General features: G+C 54.0%; 5 protein-coding genes and 2 non-coding genes across 7 annotated transcripts; 4 read left to right on the forward strand and 3 right to left on the reverse strand.

Annotated features, from left to right (window-relative positions):
* Positions 1–562: 562 nt before the first annotated feature.
* CONPUDRAFT_t34 lies at positions 563–634 on the reverse strand. Its single transcript has one exon. It is a non-coding gene; the product is annotated as a tRNA-Arg (tRNA).
* Positions 635–753: 119 nt separating this feature from the next.
* On the forward strand, positions 754–2,395 carry CONPUDRAFT_163250 (WD40 repeat-like protein). The gene is made up of 7 exons (XM_007767643.1): positions 754–973; positions 1,035–1,127; positions 1,199–1,372; positions 1,435–1,587; positions 1,642–1,772; positions 1,827–2,002; positions 2,065–2,395. The coding sequence occupies exons 1-7, from the start codon at positions 821–823 to the stop codon at positions 2,247–2,249; spliced, it is 1,065 nt and encodes a 354-aa protein (XP_007765833.1). The 5' UTR covers positions 754–820; the 3' UTR covers positions 2,250–2,395.
* A 283-nt stretch (positions 2,396–2,678) lies between these two features.
* On the forward strand, positions 2,679–4,025 carry CONPUDRAFT_80514 (GroES-like protein). The gene is made up of 3 exons (XM_007767295.1): positions 2,679–3,077; positions 3,142–3,662; positions 3,737–4,025. Exons 1-3 carry the CDS (start codon positions 2,777–2,779, stop codon positions 3,926–3,928), a joined length of 1,014 nt encoding a protein of 337 aa, XP_007765485.1. The 5' UTR covers positions 2,679–2,776; the 3' UTR covers positions 3,929–4,025.
* Positions 4,026–4,166: 141 nt separating this feature from the next.
* Positions 4,167–5,434, reverse strand: CONPUDRAFT_135618 (C5-sterol desaturase). The gene is made up of 4 exons (XM_007767644.1): positions 4,943–5,434; positions 4,779–4,879; positions 4,558–4,703; positions 4,167–4,494 (listed from the first exon to the last, which is right to left on the reverse strand). The coding sequence occupies exons 1-4, from the start codon at positions 5,410–5,412 to the stop codon at positions 4,300–4,302; spliced, it is 912 nt and encodes a 303-aa protein (XP_007765834.1). The 5' UTR covers positions 5,413–5,434; the 3' UTR covers positions 4,167–4,299.
* Positions 5,435–6,832: 1,398 nt separating this feature from the next.
* Positions 6,833–6,917, forward strand: CONPUDRAFT_t26. Its single transcript has one exon. It is a non-coding gene; the product is annotated as a tRNA-Ala (tRNA).
* Positions 6,918–7,316: 399 nt separating this feature from the next.
* CONPUDRAFT_119547 (uncharacterized protein) lies at positions 7,317–11,264 on the forward strand (the record flags this gene model as incomplete). The annotated part of the gene is made up of 5 exons (XM_007767645.1): positions 7,317–7,481; positions 7,540–7,573; positions 7,637–7,830; positions 9,776–10,415; positions 10,929–11,264. The coding sequence occupies exons 1-5, from the start codon at positions 7,471–7,473 to the stop codon at positions 11,262–11,264; spliced, it is 1,215 nt and encodes a 404-aa protein (XP_007765835.1). The 5' UTR covers positions 7,317–7,470.
* A 792-nt stretch (positions 11,265–12,056) lies between these two features.
* On the reverse strand, positions 12,057–15,008 carry CONPUDRAFT_80518 (WD40 repeat-like protein). Its single transcript, XM_007767296.1, has 8 exons — positions 14,017–15,008; positions 13,793–13,963; positions 13,568–13,734; positions 13,419–13,511; positions 13,328–13,369; positions 13,194–13,271; positions 12,983–13,144; positions 12,057–12,913 (listed from the first exon to the last, which is right to left on the reverse strand). The coding sequence occupies exons 1-3, from the start codon at positions 14,590–14,592 to the stop codon at positions 13,684–13,686; spliced, it is 798 nt and encodes a 265-aa protein (XP_007765486.1). The 5' UTR covers positions 14,593–15,008; the 3' UTR covers positions 12,057–12,913; positions 12,983–13,144; positions 13,194–13,271; positions 13,328–13,369; positions 13,419–13,511; positions 13,568–13,683.
* Between the last annotated feature and the right edge of the window lie 841 nt (positions 15,009–15,849).

Here is a 15,849-nt window from a genome sequence, read left to right on the forward strand (position 1 = left end):
TCTATATACGAGAACGCGTCGAAGCGCGAGAAATAACAACTAAGTACTGTAATACTGCAAAAATGACTGCAGACATCCTCACGAAGCCGCTTGCCAGAGACAGGCACCAGACGCACGTGGCTGGCCTGGGCATGAGCACGGTTTGAGGGGGAGTGTTGAATAAAGCGAGACGAGAATGACACGACGTCAGTCTCGGCGTCATGAGTAAAGTCACGTGCTCTCCGCAGCGCGCTGACTGAGGCTACTCCTGTTGTAATGAATTTAGTAGTCGGACGGAGCTACACTTGAAACCGATGGCAAGCCGTGCCCATAGAATTCGTATGAGTAATCTAAAGTAGAGGAGGCCTATAGCCCCTACAAACTAGTAGTATAAATAATAGACGAACTCGAGCGAGGAAAACTCAGCTCGCACTGCTCTCATCTGCTGTGTGATTTCTCAACCTAAGTATTCATAATCCTAAGAAATCCAACAACAACGTGCTCGCAACGCGTTAGAGCATACGTACACTGCTATGGCCGTCACTTCGTTTATGGACGAACCAGGAGCAAAAGAAGCAAAAAGCGACAGGCCTGGGACTCGAACCCAGAATCTCTAGCGCCGGAAACTAGCGCGTTACCATTACGCCAACCCGCCGTTGCTGAATGTCCATGCCCTGCAGCGATACATAACCTGCTTTCAGTAGAAAGTTACCACGCCACCTCCGTGCACGCGTGCAGAAGCAAGGCGGCTCCGTTTAGACTTGTCAGAGTGCAGGAACTTCACCAGCTCCTCGACCTTTAGCCCCTCTCTCCCTCTCTCTTCGACGGACGAGCCTCGGTGATGTCGTTTTTTGGGAACACGGCGTCTTCGGCGCCCACGGCTCCAGCGGCGGAGAAGGATATCGAGATCCCCGAGCCCCCTTCCGACTCGATATCCTCCCTCTCGTTCTCCTCTGCCGCGGATTATCTGGCTGTAGGTAGCTGGGACAATAATGTGCGCGCTTTTTCGTTGCTTTCTCTTATTTTGATAGTCTAATGAGTGTTTTGGTGTGTAGGTAAGGCTGTACGAGGTCGGAGCAGGCGGTCAAACACAGGGGAAGGCAATGTACTCGCACCAGGGCCCCGTGCTGAGCGTATGCTGGAACAAGGTCTGCCATACGCGCCCTCGACGCGTCTTCTTTCACTAACGAACGATTTTCTCTTTCTTTGGCGCATGTAGGAAGGAAACAAGGTCATCTCGGGCGGCGCAGACAACGCAGCACGTCTATTCGATATCACGACTGGCCAGTCCAACCAGGTGGCGCAGCACGACGCGCCCGTCAAGGTCGTCAAGTGGATAGAGACGCCGCAGGGAGGCATTCTGGCTACGGGAAGCTGGGACAAGTCCATCAAAGTGAGTGGCACCTCCCCTTTTGCCTCCAACGCGCCTGCAATGGGATGTTGACTCGCCTCCAGTACTGGGACCTGCGCACTCCCAACCCCGTGGCGACTGTTCAACTTCCCGAGCGATGCTATAGCATGGACGTCCAGTATCCCCTCCTGGTCGTTGGTACTGCTGAACGCCATATACAAATTTTCAACCTCACGAACCCGAACACCGCTTATAAAGTACGTCATCATGATATACTCGGTTGATCATGACCTAAACTTATCATTGCGTAGACCATCACCTCTCCACTAAAATGGCAAACGCGGACAGTCTCTTGCTTCACGAACTCCACCAGTAGTGGTTTCGCCGTCGGCAGTATCGAGGGTCGTGTTGCCATCCAATATGTCGAGGAAAAGGACAGCAGGTGAGTTTCGTACAAATTGCTTAGTGAAACAACCTTTGCTGATACGCTCAAAAGTAACAACTTCTCCTTCAAATGCCACCGCCGAGACCAGACTCCCAACTCGAAAGACCAGTCGCTCGTGTACGCTGTGAACGACATTTCCTTCCACCCTGTGCACGGCACGTTCTCGACTTGCGGTTCTGATGGCACCATGCACTTTTGGGACAAGGACGCTCGCACTCGCCTGAAAAGTGGGTTTTTACTTTTATCACCTAGACACTCCAATTATGCCAGCGACTGACGATGCTGGTAGGCTTCGACCCATGCCCCGGACCCATCACTGCGACGACGTTCAACCGGAACGGCACCATATTCGCGTATGCCGTCTCATACGACTGGTCAAAAGGACATACCGGTATGACACCTGGCCACGTCAACAAGATCATGCTCCATGCCTGCAAAGAAGAAGAGGTTAAGAAGCGTCCCGCCAAGAAGTGAACGTAATGATAGCTGACCATGCTAGTGGTCCTGTTTTGTGGCCGCGGTGCGCGGCATGCTCTTGATTGTCGATTGTTAGCCCATACTTACGATGCGTTGCAACCTTGTGTACATATATACGTGTTTCTACCTGCATTCGCTTGCGCATTTCTGCATCAGTGTATGAATTGTTGTCATGATCATTTTCGGAGTTGTGGGTGACGATTGCTGCCGGCGCGCCCTTGTCAGCGACTAACGCCCGCTGACTCCACATTTAACTGTCTTACAACGATGACCGACATGCACGTCACTTGGCCTCAGTTCATGAGAAACACCTTCCCAAGAAGATACAACACTGACTAAGGTTACATATCTATGACACGTATGTCTTACGGTGCACATAAAGCTCGAAGACGCTAGGGGCTATATAATCTATGCTCTCCTCCCTCCGTCGCGGCATCACCACAAGCCGCCATCCCTTGTCGCCACCAGGCCCATTAACCCACAGATTCTTCCCAAACCAAAACCAACAGTCCCAAGCAAGAGAAATGGCCACCATGCGCGCCGTTGTCTGCCCCGAGGCGCCCGTCCCGCCAACGGGGCTCGTCTACACCGCCGCGCACCCGAAGCCGGCGCCCAAGGAGGGCCACGTCCTCATCCGGGTGCGCGCGTTCGGGCTCAACCGCTCCGAGCTCTTCACGCGCCAGGGACACTCGCCCGGGATCGCGTTCCCGCGCGTGCTCGGCATCGAGTGCGTCGGCGAGGTGCAGGATGCGGGCGGGAGCGCGCGGTGGAAGGCGGGCGATAAGGTCGCTGCGATTATGGGCGGGATGGGGAGGCAGTTTGACGGTGCGTTCCAGTGCTTCGTAGATAAATAGGGGCCTTCGTACGTAGGAGACTGATGTACATGCAGGAGGGTACGCCGAATACACGCTCGTCCCGCAATCGTGCGTCTCCCCGCCGATCGACCTCCCGCCGTCCATCGACTGGGCCAAATTCGCGGCCATCCCGGAGACGTACATGACCGCGTGGGGCACGCTCAAGGCCTCGCTCAACCTCCAGCCCTTGGACACCCTGCTCATCCGTGGGGGCACCACCTCCGTCGGGCTCGCGGCTGCCGCGCTCGCGCGCTCGTCGCTCTTCGGGTGCGCGCGCGTGATCGCGACGACGCGCAGCGCGGGCAAGGAGGGCGCGCTACGCGCGAGCGGCGTCTCGGACGTCGTCGTCGACGACTCGGGGAGCGTCGCGGAGAAGGTGAAGGCGCTCACGGGCGGGCGCGGTGCGGACAAGGCGATCGAGCTCGTCGGTGGGCCGACGCTCACGGATACGTGCCTCGCGCTCGCTGCCAATGGCGTGGCGAGCGTGGTTGGGTGCGTGTCGGGCGAGTGGACGGTGAAGGAGTTTTACCCGTTCGAGGCACTCGCACCCAGCAAGGTCGGTTGTTGCTCTCCCTCGAAAGTGTGCCTAGGATTGGCCTAGGATGCTGATCAACATAATTCATCGTGCAGCATCTCACATTCTTTGGGTCTAACGCCGTCGACATGTCTTCTGCGCCAGTGCAGTGGATCGTCAACGCCCTCGACAAGGGCGAGTTAAAGACCAGCATTGACAAGGTCTTCAAGATGGAGCAAGCAGGCGAGGCGCACGCCTACATGGAGAGCAATGCTGCTGCTGGAAAGGTTGTCTGTGTCGTCGACTGATGTGCCAGAGTCATCGGCCAGAGTGAAAGAGAACAAGTCTGAATGTCAGCGATTAGTGTATGATTATAAAAAGATTGAATGATACAAAACCGAATCCAGGCTATGGCCCTTTGTATTTTGACGGAGTGAGATTCATGTCACGCAACAAGGTGTGTAAAGTTTGGCTAAGAGTGCGCGAGGCGCTTAATATTCCATAAAATATACTGCAATAATAAATGCCAGGATGGTGAGACACATTAGTAGGTAAACTCCGGTATGTTCCATGAGAAATGAGATATTAACATCGTAGCTGGACATGACTTCACAAAAATACTCTATGTTCCCCTGATTTGACACCCGCCTTCATGAGGCGGTGCAAGAAATAAAAACAGCTATGAGTGCTTTTTGAGGTCGAGTGCGGGGTCGAGGCTAGCTTCGGGCTGACGGTATGAGCCGCCGACGCGGTCTGCCCAGGTGAAGTACTGGCCGTAGTTGACGGTGAAGTAGAGGTGGTGGAGCGTGTGATGTGCGGGTCCGTTGATGACCTTCTCGAGAGCGTGTCCGGTGATCATGTCTGAGTCATGGATCTACAAAAAAAATATCTTGTAAGCATTCGAACGATGGGGATCCGAGGAACTAGATGAACATACAAGGATGCTCCAGAAGTTGACGAAGACGAAGAGGCCGAGGTAAAGATACCGCTGGAGGGGGAAGCAGAAGATGAAGAGGTGGTATGGGACAGATTGGAGGTATCCGTCCATGGGGTGGAACGCGTGAGAGGCGAACGGGGTGGGTACTGTAGAGTTAAGTTGGCGAGCAAACGTCAGCAATTATGTCATAGGCGGAATAGTATAAAGATAAAAATACTGACTGAGCCACTTGTGATGCGGTTTGTGAATGTACTTGTAGATGACGGGGTGGTGCAGCAGCCGGTGGACCCAGTAAATGCCGTAGTCCGTGAAGAGCAGGAAGCTGAAGGACACGCCGTTAGAACGGATACAAGACGCGCCAAGCCGCCATCAAATGGTAACTCACAAGGGTACCGACAAGAACAAGTACGCCCAGCCGTAGTCGTCGACGTTGTCATACAGTTTCGAATAGCCCATGACCTCCGCCTGGAACCATGGCAGGGTGAGGACTGTCATGCCGGGGAAGGCGCGCAGGCTGCATTGTATCTCGAGCTTGACCTGGTTGGGTAGGAAACGGGGATGCTGCATCATCTCGTGGTTGAAGATGTACTGGTAGGAGAGGCCGGCGAAGATGAAGTAGAGCACGTGGATGCCGATGAGGGTGATGACGCTGAGTGATACTATCTGGCGGGGAACGTAGTCCCTAGCCCAAGCGGACTCGAGGACCATGGGTATTGCGGTTGCATTAGCGTACGCGGCGGAAGCGGCGGAGCTGAAGGAAGTTGAGGCGACCTCCCATGGCTTAGCGGCGGGGAGGACGCGTGCGTATACGCTGTCGAGGAGGTAGGTGTCAGCGATGTCGAGGACGAAGTCCATGACTGGTAGCTGTTTTGGAAAGGGGGAGGGTGAGCAGGGGAAACGCACCCAAGCGACCGACTCTTTTTATTCGCTGTCACATCAGACCACTTGTGCGTATTTTTTTCGGCGTCGGATGAGCGTCGGGAACCATCTGAATAATCGCTCGCGTGGCGTGTTTTCCCATAACGGGCAATATTTTTAGACTCAGCGACATATCTTCCCCCGTCGGTGCCGCAGGCATGTCAACCTGAGTGACAGAAATCGTCAACTCAACTCCATAATTCATCCCTTGGGTTTAGTCTGGAATCCTACATTGATATTCGCCCAGATTCGCCCACGTTCAAGGCAAGAAAAGGAGTCAAAAACCACGTCATTCGTTATCTGATTCCACATCAGGGTTTATGAGACAGACAGCACGGAAGAACCTTTATGGGAGAAATCAGGTGTCAGCTCTCCCTCCAATCTTGCAGCGAGGGGCCTTGCGATGCCTGTAATGAGGTCAAAGAAGGTAAGAGAGCCAATGTGTGGGGTTCCGACGGAAGCGAAGTCTGAGAGCCATCGCCGGAACCTGGATGCATTTGAGTGGGATTGAAGAGCAAAAATGGACGTTGGTGAAGAGATGAAGGTCGGGTGTGATGCCTGGTGCACAGCTACCGGCGCGTTTGCCGACGCAACGCGAGGTGGCCTCGTGGCTGAAGATAACAAAGATCATACTGTGATTCACCGTCAGAGTAGACACCACCTTCAGAATAGACAACTCGCTTTTGTGCCCGTTTCCTTGGCAAATCATTCGAACTAAATTCATGGTAATTACGAGAATATGCTGTAATTTATGCCTGAACATGCGATTGGCGAGGGAATGTCTGGATGTGAAGCTGCAAGCCTCAAAGCATGAAAGACAGGGTGTTGTAAAAAATTTCTTAGCTTCGGCGGATAACCAGCTGTGAACATGCGACACAGTGTGGATGATAGAGCTATTGTATGTTGTAATGACATCTTTACCCTTCGTTGAAGCAATTTTGGACGCTGCAAAAGGCGACAACTCTCAATATGTCGGAACGATGACAGAGTGTCCTCTCGAGCCTTGCCATAATCTTATAGCCGCTGTAACGGCGATTTCGGCTCAGTGATAACGCCCTGACTTTCCTTTTTGAGACCGGCTATGGTGGACGGCCTGCCTAATATGGATAATCACCACCCGCGCGGACTGTCTATTCTGACGGTATTCGGCCTAAAATACTGATTCGTGCATTGCACATGCACCCTATGCTTTCTTCACTCAGCGATTTTTTGTAAGGTAGATCGCATACCAAGGATATCTCAAACCTAAATTTAAGCAAGTTGGGCGAAGGAAAAATATTCCACACGCGTTGCACAAAAGTCTGTCTATTCTGACGGTGAATCACAGTAGATGCAAAATTCACCGAAATTGGCACAGGGGCGTTTGGCACAGTGGTAGCGCGTATGCTTTGCATTTAAGCAACTTGCATAAGGTCGTGGGCTCGAATCCCATTCATCTCCTCCACGAGGCATCCATCTGCCGCTCTTCTGCTATTGTATTTTCATCATGCACCGCTTGCAACGCGCCGAACGCGTTCGTACAAAACGTGTTACAAACGGCCCATCCCTCAACAAGGCCGTGACTCTTCCATTTCACTCAACACCACAAATCCTTCAAAAGCCCCTGGACCGTCGCGTTATCATCACCTAACGCACCCCCAACCTTTAGCTTGCTATCAGCACCCAACCCTCTACCTCTCTATCTATCTTTGACTGCCGTAAAGCCCAGCCATCATGGGTATTCGCGACATCTTGGCCTCCGTTCTCTGCCTCAGCTTCCTCAAGAAGCCACGCAAGATCGAGGATGAACAACCTCCTTCGACTCCTTTGACAGAGAGTCCCACCCACCACGAATCGACCATCGTCGAGTCCTCTCCACGGGCGAAAGAGATCGCCGCCGACAAAGCGCCTGCCCAGGAGGAGCCCGCCGAGCTGGAAGCGGCCCCATCCGATGCGCCTCAACCTCGTGAGGCCCCGGCTTCCGTGGCTTCCGTAAACAGCAGCGACGAGCAGCCCATGTATATTGCGTGAGCCTCACGACTTCTTTTTGGACGATGGAGCGCTCATATGTCTTTCTTTGTTCAGCGTCATGGGTTCCACCGGAAGTGGCAAGACCACTGTGAGCAAACCTTTTCTAAACATGACTTCCTGGGCTGTGGTGTGCTGACCCTTGCGTTTGCAGTTCATTAACGCCGCATCCGGCTCTTCTCTCCGCATAGGCACCGGCCTGGAGAGCTGCACGAACGAGGTCCAGACTTCGAGACCCTTCAATCTCGACGGGCGCTCCGTCGTCCTGATTGACACGCCTGGCTTCGACGACACGACCAAGAGCGACACAGACGTCCTGCGTCTCATCGCCACATCATTAGTGAAGAGGTGCGTCTCACATATCGCCCGCCGCATGACGCCCATCTAACAGTGTCGTTCAACAGCTACAAAGACGGCGCCCGCCTCTCGGGCGTCATCTACATGCACCGCATCTCAGACAACAAGGTCGGCGGCGCGTCGCGCCTCGACTTCCGCATGTTCCAGCGCCTCTGCGGCGCACACACCTACCCGTCCGTGCTCGTCGTCACCAACATGTGGGGCACGGTCCCGGACGACGTCGCCCTCGCGCGCGAAGCCGAGCTGCGCACCAAGGAGCTCTTCTTCGCGCCCGTCCTCGCCGGCGGCGCGCTCATGCAGCGGCACCTCAACACGCGCGAGTCCGCGCACGCCATCCTGCGCGTCTTCGCCGCCGGGGGCGCTCAGCCGCGCGAGCCGATCACGCTCCAGATCCAGCGCGAGCTGGTCGACGAGGGCAAGGACATCACGGAGACGGCTGCGTTCGCGGAGCTGAACAGGGACCTGATGGAACAGGCGGAGCGGCACCGCAACGACCTGGCCGCGCTGCAGGAGGAGTTCGACGAGGCGGCGCGCGAGCAGGACGAGGAGACGCAGAAGGAGCTGCAGGAGGAGATGGAGCGCATGGAGGCCGAGCTGCTGCGGGTCAGGAGCCAGTCCCAGCGGCTCGCGGAGGAGTACCAGGAGGAGATCCGGAGGCTCGACAGCGAGGTCGGCCACGGTGCCCCGAGCTTCTCGAGCTCGTAGAGCGTAACACAGCGTCGAGCGCTGTGCAAATTCTGTAAAACGGTCGTGCGATCGCTTGTACTTTGTGTGTACAATTGGTGTATTGCGTGTAGAGTACACGCTGGCCTCGGTGCCAGCCTGCATGTTTTAATTTAAGATAAACTATTAGCATCATGGACACGCTTTCTTATCTTACTATCGTCCGTTTCCGCGTGGTTTACAACGAGTTTACGAAACTTTGACTGCCGCGATCCAAAACACAAAAGATAAGCAGACTAAAGATCATGCATTGAAGCAACGTGTTAGTCTGCGAATAAGGTGCATTACCTATCGCATTGAATGGTAAAGAAGATCAATTGTAGGCGTGTGAGTGGGCGACACGGCGGGCCACGCACAATCAGGCAGGACTCTTGCACAGCAAAATGCCGATGATGCGCATGGCCTAGAAAACCGCAGGCCACTGCCCTAAAAATGTCGCCGCGGAATGATTAATGAACGGCGGAAGGTGCAAGGCCTGCGTGCCTGCAGCACCTACAACGCGTTTATGCACAAGCCCTAAGCGAAGGCGTAGCCTCAGCCTGCCGCAGGCTGTGGATCGCTGGCGTAATGTGTTCATGTCTGCTGCGTGTTACTGGAGCGGTGGGTGCGTATATAAATGCGTGATCCTGGGCTGACTGGATTCGCAACTTCAACTCACCTCCAACTCGACTTTTAACACACTCGTCGCTGCGCGACCTTCTTTCAACTTCGCTTTCGACTTTCTACGTACTTCTTACCCTTCCACTTCTACCTATTCGAACATGTCTGGCACCACTGGCAGAAAGGAAATCCGAATTGCGTACGTATCTGTTTGTGTTTTAGCACCGGCAGACAGGAGCTGACACTCCCGACAGCGTTATGGGCGCCACCGGGAGTGGCAAGACCTCTGTAAGCAAGCTTACGGCGGGTATGACGAACCCGTTTATCACTGACACGCGACGCACAGTTCATTAACCGCGCTAGCGGTTCCAGCCTCACGGTCGGCCGTGGATTGGAGAGCTGCACGAGCGAGGTCCAGACATCGAAGCCGTTCATGCTGAACGGCCGTGTCGTCACGCTGGTCGACACACCCGGGTTCGACGACACGACCCGGTCCGACACCGACATCCTCAAGCTCATCGCTGCCTATTTCCAGAACACGTGTGTCCCCTCTTGCTTTCATCTATGCGGCGCAGCAGCTAAAGAAAGACCGCTGTTTTTTCTGATCACGCAGATATGAGCACGGCACGAAGCTCGCGGGGATCATCTACCTGCACCGCATCTCCGATATCCGGATGGGCGGCACGTCCTCGCGCAACTTCCGCATGTTCCGCGAACTGTGCGGCGAGAAGACGCTCAAGAACGTCGTCGTGCTCACCAACATGTGGAACGAGGTCTCGCCCGAGGTCGGCGCCGCGCGCGAGCACGAACTCGCGGACAAGGACAAGTTCTTCAAGCCCGTGATCGACAAGGGCGCGCGCATGCTCCGCCACACGGACACCAAGGAGTCCGCGCACGCCGTGCTCCGCTACCTCGTCAACATGCAGCCGGCCACGCTCCAGATCCAGGACGAGCTCGTGAACCAGCACAAGGAGATCGGGCAGACCGCGGCCGGGTCCGAGCTCAGCCACGAGCTCAAGGAGCAGGCGGACAAGCACGAGAGGGAGCTACAGGCGCTCCGGGAGGAGATGTTGGCTGCGCTCCGGGCCAAGGACGACGAGGCTAAGGAGGAGCTCCGCGCGGAGATGCTGAGGAAGCAGGCCGAGATCGAGCGCGTGCAGCGCGAGTCGATGCATCTCGTCGAGAGCTACCGCACGCAGAAGGAGAAGCTCGACGCGCAGATCCACGAGATGGAGGAGAAGCACCGCAAGCAGGTCGAGGCGCTCGACAGCATCAACAGCGAGATGGAGCGCGTGAACTCGGAGATGGAGAACGCGAAGCGGGAGCACGCTAGGACGCAGTCGGAGGAGATGGAGGCCCGCAGATTGGAGCGCCAACGGCACATGAGCTTCCAGCGCAAGGCCACGATGCGGGAGTCTGAGCTCCAGGAGTTGGTCGCGAGGGCGAAGGAGGAGGCAGCTAGAGCCGAGCTGGAGGTGAAGGAGCAGCAGAGGCGGGAGCAGGAGGAGCTGCAGGCCAAGTTCGAGAAGGAGGCTGCATCGCTCAAGGCCGAGCGCGAGGCCCACATCGCAGCCCATACGCGGCAGCGGACGATGCTGGAGGGCGAGATGGACCGGATCATGAAGGAGCTGGAGGAGGAGAGACAGCAAAGGGAGCGCGAGGCTGCAGCGGCTCGGGTCGCTGCTAGTCACGAGCAGACCCGAAAGTTGGAGGAAGAGAGGTTGAAGAAAACGAAGGAGGAGGAAGAGCGCCAGCGGAAGGCAGAGGAAGAAGCTCGCGCACGGCAGGCGACCGAGGCAGAGAAGAAGCGCCGGGAGGCTGAGGAGGAAGAAAAGCGCAGGCAAAAACAGAAGGAGGAACAAGAGCGCGAGATCGAACGGGCACGATTGCAGGCCGAGCATGAGCGAGCGTTGCGCGACATGCAGCTCAAGCTCGAGAAGGCGACGAGGCAGGCTGAGGAGGAGAGAAAGGCAAGAGAGGCAAAGGAGACGAGGGAGGCGTACGACCGGGCGCTCGAGGAAGAGCGCAGAAAACATTCGCTCTCTTTCGACAGCATTCCCTACATTCTCGTCTCCGGCTTCTTGGGTTGGCTCAGGCGGTAAAGGTCACTGGTGACTTGGCGACGTCGGGCACTGTCACGGTTTATTTTCATTCGGGATCCTGTACCATAGAGTTTTTATTACCATCGTTGTTGTAGTTGTCGGTATCGTTTGTTTATGACACCCAGGACGCAGAAGAAATGCCTCCTGACCCATCTTACTTGGGGTCTAGATCAACGTCGTTGAAGAATGACTTGAGAAATTCACCAGCCATTGCCTAGTCCTAAAAGCGAGACGATACCGGTGAAGGAGCGAGTGGAACAGGATAGAGACCAAGATCATGGTGGCGAAAGATTTTACAGACGACCCATCGTGAGACTTCGGCGTTTTAGACTTACGCTTGGCACGTCTTATCGCTTTCCTCCCAACCATCATGCACGCGGCCAAGCGATACAATCCGAATAACCGCGAGTAATAAAAATCCGCCCGAGTCGTCAAAAATATCTATCGCAAAACAAGTCTAGTCTAGAAGTTCACACCACAGGCTGCGCTAAAAGAAAACTCACAGCTATATCATCACGATCTTAAAGAAGGCACAGCCGTAGCATAGCACCACCGAAACATTTTGTCCACCGAATTGCTCGAACATTGGCCTCGGTATCCTTCTCAGACATGGTGCTGCCCTCGCATGTATTCTCTTTGGCCGCCTGAACAGACTCAACGGAGTGGTGGCTGATCAGCCTCTGTTGCGTGCTCCTCACAGTCCCCCACAGGACTCGATCCACACCACCCGGTCTTCACTAATTCTTTAGACAGTAGAGCAACATTCTCTCACTCGTTGACGCGGTTTCTTTTCCATGTTCATGCCACGATTGTGACGTGAAAAATCAGCGCAATACAAGGAGAAGCGACACAGTCATACAACTATAAATAAGAAAACGAAAGCGACGCTCAGTACGCAGACAACCGTAGCTTAACTTGAAAATCATCGAATATGTACCGAAAAGGGTAAAAGGCCTAGAGGTGGTGTCATAGCAAAGGTAGCTCCGTCTCCTGGCCGCGAGGGGAAAACATTCCAGCTGCCCAAACTCCAGCGGATGATGACTCCAACGTTTCATTGCGAGCCGACTTCTCTTCCGCACTTTGCGTTTGGTTCGCGGGCGGATACGAATGCCTAAGAGCGTTCACCGAATTCGTCACCGTCTCGGCTGAGATCGCCTCTTGCGGAGGAGCAGACGCCGGCTCTCTTTCCGCAGATGTGGAAGGCGAACCCATGGCTCCCAAGGTAGGTAAAGTGCTCGTTTGCTCATGCGCAAGAACCGGCCTTGCGGTACTATGCGGAGAATGAGAATTTGTGTTCCGTGATGGAATGCACGGCCAGATGCAGAAAAAGAGCGCGTTGACAACTGGATTGTCAGACTCTTCCGATTTCATCGAATGCGAATCTGTATCAGATACGTTTGAATCTATCGTGTCATTGTCTTCGCTGCGTCGTCTGCTAGCCTGGTGTCCTGCAGCGACGTTGCGCTGTGAAGAAAGGGACGGTACAACAACTAAAGGAAGATCGCATTGAACTTACGTACCTTCGTGCCAATTGCCGGAATGATAGTATCCAAAACACGCAGGGCTTGGCGCATGGAAGATGGTTCCGGTATAGCAGGGCTGGTTTTCCCAGTTGCGTTATTGCTCCCCCACGTAGCTGCTGTGCGGGTCTGTGTAAACCATAGAGAGGTTTATAATCAGTTAGAGCGAGACTCTATTTGAATGCAAATGGTACAAACCCATATTTTTCGGAACGTACTCGCAACCCTGTCCCTGTGCTCTGGGAGTCTCCGCACCCAAGTAGAAGTGCGTATCATGATGATGGTTATCATTCTTTCCCCCTGACCCTGCGGATTTTGCTGTGGCGTTTTTGTAGAGGGGCATGGCTGTTGCGGTATATTCTTCAAGCATGTCACAGAAGTCTCTGGCGCGCTTAGGGCTTGAACTCACATCATCAATATTAGTCTCGCCGTCGTCAAAGAAGTTGACATTTTGGGCACCGTTTGTCCTGGTTACGGTAGCTGGTCTCTGCCAGTGAACGTTCATCACCAGTGTTCACGTGAGCATAGACATGAATGACGTACGTTCATGAAGCTTCCCAAACTATCGCTAGAGTCGACGGATGCCTATATGTACGTGAGTCAGGAATAATTGCGACAAAAAGTTGGTCGTCACTAGTAAATTTGGTCTTGATCCCTGGTTTCTTGCATGATTTTCTCCACTTCTTTCGTCAGTGTCTTCCGAGGCCTCTTGAACGAACAAGGTCTGCTGTATTAACAGAGAGATTCAATGTAGTTAGTTAGAGCAGATGAGATGATAGTCACCTGTGACTCTGTCCGAGTCATAGGTAAAACTCTGCTAGAGACCTGCGGCTCTTGCTGTAGGTACTCAATGTCTTCCATTACGTCCTCAAACCCAAGTCCCTGCAAGACGGCGTCGATTAAGGGGCCGTGTGAGTGGCTAAGCTGATCACCTCAAAGTTGCCTATTTCCTAGATAGCCATTCAAGTCAGTTACCACGAGCATCGAGTAGGTATATGAACCGAGTACAATGATTGTTTCGAGTTGAACAGCTTCATTGTCGAACCTGTTATGGGTATTGCTGCCCAACAACCGACGGAATATTCGCGTCAAAGCAGTCGACTCCCTTTTTCCGGATGCCCCGTCTAGTCTGTCCACTTCGCCCATTTCGGTCATTTCGTCTGCTTCGCCTGCCGGCTGCTGCCATACTATGTTTGAATTTCCAAGGATGAGTCCATGAAATGATTACTAACCATGAACGAAAGGTCGTCAATGTCACCCGCCGCGCTTTGTGGTATGTTGTTGCTTCGCATCGGTGGCCGCAGCAAGGTCACAATTCCGTCCTGTATCTTCCAGACACGCACTGCATTATTGCTGAAAGAGGCGAAGTGTTTTCGGTCTACAGAGCAGCCTATTCCTCCAACTGGCTCCCCGTGCCCATATAGCGGCCCCAAGACACATTTCCCTGATGTGACGTCCCAGCCTCTGATTGTTTCATCGGCAGATGAGCTGAGCAGCTGCTGGCCATCAGAAGAGAATGATATTCCCGAGACATGGTATCTGTGACCACAAAGAGGTCCTTTGACCAGGGCCCCTGTCCACGCGTTCCAGAGCCAGATAGTACAGTCATTCGCGGCGATGGCAATGATGGAGCTATCTGGAGAGTACTGAACGCATCGCACACCGCCTCCGTCGTTACCAGAGAACTCGCGAGTAAGAGTATGCCGATATACGTCATAAACGCGAACAACCCCACCATCGCATGCACTCGCAATATGCCTGCCATCGGGTGAGAACGAGATTGACCTCACAGCTTCGGGATGCTCCATAGTGGTGACGCAGTGACCCATGCGTGCATCTCAAAGCTGGAGAAGACCTTTGCCATCCCCACTTGCGATGAGTGTGCCGCTGGGAGAGTACTGTACAGCGGAGTAGCTGCAGTGTATGTGACCCTTAAGTGGCCTCATGATTATCCGATAGGTATTCATGTCCCATACTCGAAGGGTCCCGTCGTCGGAACCGCTAACGAGATGCTGCCCATCAGGAGAGTAAGCGATGGCACGGACCGAATGCTTGTGTCCGAACAGTGGCCACCCGACGTGAAAGCCCGCAATCACCTCCCATACTCGTATCGTTGAGTCCGCCGAGTCTGTCGCTATGAACTGTCCGTCAGGGGAGTATGCAAGTGCAAGGATGTCGGATGTATGGCCTTTGAATGTATCGAAAGCTGTGTCTCCCCAGCCTGTGGTATTTTGAAGCAGCGTGGTGTTTTCCATAATGCGCTGGAACGTAGCAGTTTCTTCCATGATTTGCTGCATTGAAGGGGGATCGATTGCCTATGACACGAGTTGGAATATGGTGGTATCTTCGTTGAGTCGCTAGGACAGATGAAGGGTTCCCACTATGATATGCCGAAACGCAGTGACGTCCCCACAGTACGGAAGTATGCTTTGACATGTTGTGGTTGCTGTATACCGGTAGACGACGGGTTTCGCGATGCAAATGCGGAATGTCCCGACTAACGGCGCTTTTGCGACGCGGGAGGCGGAAGGCAACATGTGAGTGTTAACATCTTGCCATCAGAGAACGCGCACAAGCAAGACATTGCTCAGATTGGGACCCGTGGAGGAAAAGTCGCTCCTGCTTGAATGACAAGGATTTGAAAGGCGGTTAGCTCTTTGGTTGGCTCGGGCTCTAAAGACGACTGAAAAAGTGGACACAAAACCTTTGTTTTGTCTCAATCCGCCCAATCCGCGCCAGGCCACGGAATGAAAGAAAAACTGACATAAATCGGAGCTAATAGCTGTGCGCCCGCTCACCTTATGTCCTGCCCTTTGTTGATCTTGCATCCCGAACCTCATAAAAGCGAGCGGGACATCGTCTTCCGGAGCATCTCCGTACACCGGACCAACATTTCCTGCATTCGATACTTTCCCGGAGGCTAACACCCAATGGTCATAAGGTAAGTTTCCTTCTAGATGTTCACGCACAGTTTGATGCAGTGGTAGTACACGTTCTCGGAAATCGAATTCAGCAGCAACGGAGCATGTGGGTACATGTTATCAAGTGAATGACAGGGCAACGTG

This window comes from Coniophora puteana (genome assembly GCF_000271625.1).
Source record: "Coniophora puteana RWD-64-598 SS2 unplaced genomic scaffold CONPUscaffold_3, whole genome shotgun sequence".
NCBI lineage: Eukaryota > Fungi > Basidiomycota > Agaricomycetes > Boletales > Coniophoraceae > Coniophora > Coniophora puteana.

What these genes read in the sequence shown, in the direction of transcription:
- CONPUDRAFT_163250 (XM_007767643.1), top strand. Translation starts at nt 821, where the DNA reads ATGTCGTTTTTTGGGAACACGGCGTCTTCGGCGCCCACGGCTCCAGCG. An exon ending in GCTGGGACAAGTCCATCAAA is followed by an intron (nt 1,373 to 1,434) that starts GTGAGTGGCACC and finishes ACTCGCCTCCAG; the next exon opens with TACTGGGACCTGCGCACTCC. An exon ending in CGCTCGCACTCGCCTGAAAA is followed by an intron (nt 2,003 to 2,064) that starts GTGGGTTTTTAC and finishes CGATGCTGGTAG; the next exon opens with GCTTCGACCCATGCCCCGGA.
- CONPUDRAFT_80514 (XM_007767295.1), top strand. Translation starts at nt 2,777, where the DNA reads ATGGCCACCATGCGCGCCGTTGTCTGCCCCGAGGCGCCCGTCCCGCCA. An exon ending in GATGGGGAGGCAGTTTGACG is followed by an intron (nt 3,078 to 3,141) that starts GTGCGTTCCAGT and finishes ATGTACATGCAG; the next exon opens with GAGGGTACGCCGAATACACG. An exon ending in AGGCACTCGCACCCAGCAAG is followed by an intron (nt 3,663 to 3,736) that starts GTCGGTTGTTGC and finishes TTCATCGTGCAG; the next exon opens with CATCTCACATTCTTTGGGTC.
- CONPUDRAFT_135618 (XM_007767644.1), bottom strand. Translation starts at nt 5,412, where the DNA reads ATGGACTTCGTCCTCGACATCGCTGACACCTACCTCCTCGACAGCGTA. An exon ending in ACCGCATCACAAGTGGCTCA is followed by an intron (nt 4,704 to 4,778) that starts GTCAGTATTTTT and finishes TTAACTCTACAG; the next exon opens with TACCCACCCCGTTCGCCTCT. An exon ending in TCAACTTCTGGAGCATCCTT is followed by an intron (nt 4,495 to 4,557) that starts GTATGTTCATCT and finishes TTTTTTTTGTAG; the next exon opens with ATCCATGACTCAGACATGAT.
- CONPUDRAFT_80518 (XM_007767296.1), bottom strand. Translation starts at nt 14,592, where the DNA reads ATGGAGCATCCCGAAGCTGTGAGGTCAATCTCGTTCTCACCCGATGGC. An exon ending in TTGACGACCTTTCGTTCATG is followed by an intron (nt 13,964 to 14,016) that starts GTTAGTAATCAT and finishes ATAGTATGGCAG; the next exon opens with CAGCCGGCAGGCGAAGCAGA. An exon ending in TTCAACTCGAAACAATCATT is followed by an intron (nt 13,735 to 13,792) that starts GTACTCGGTTCA and finishes ATGGCTATCTAG; the next exon opens with GAAATAGGCAACTTTGAGGT.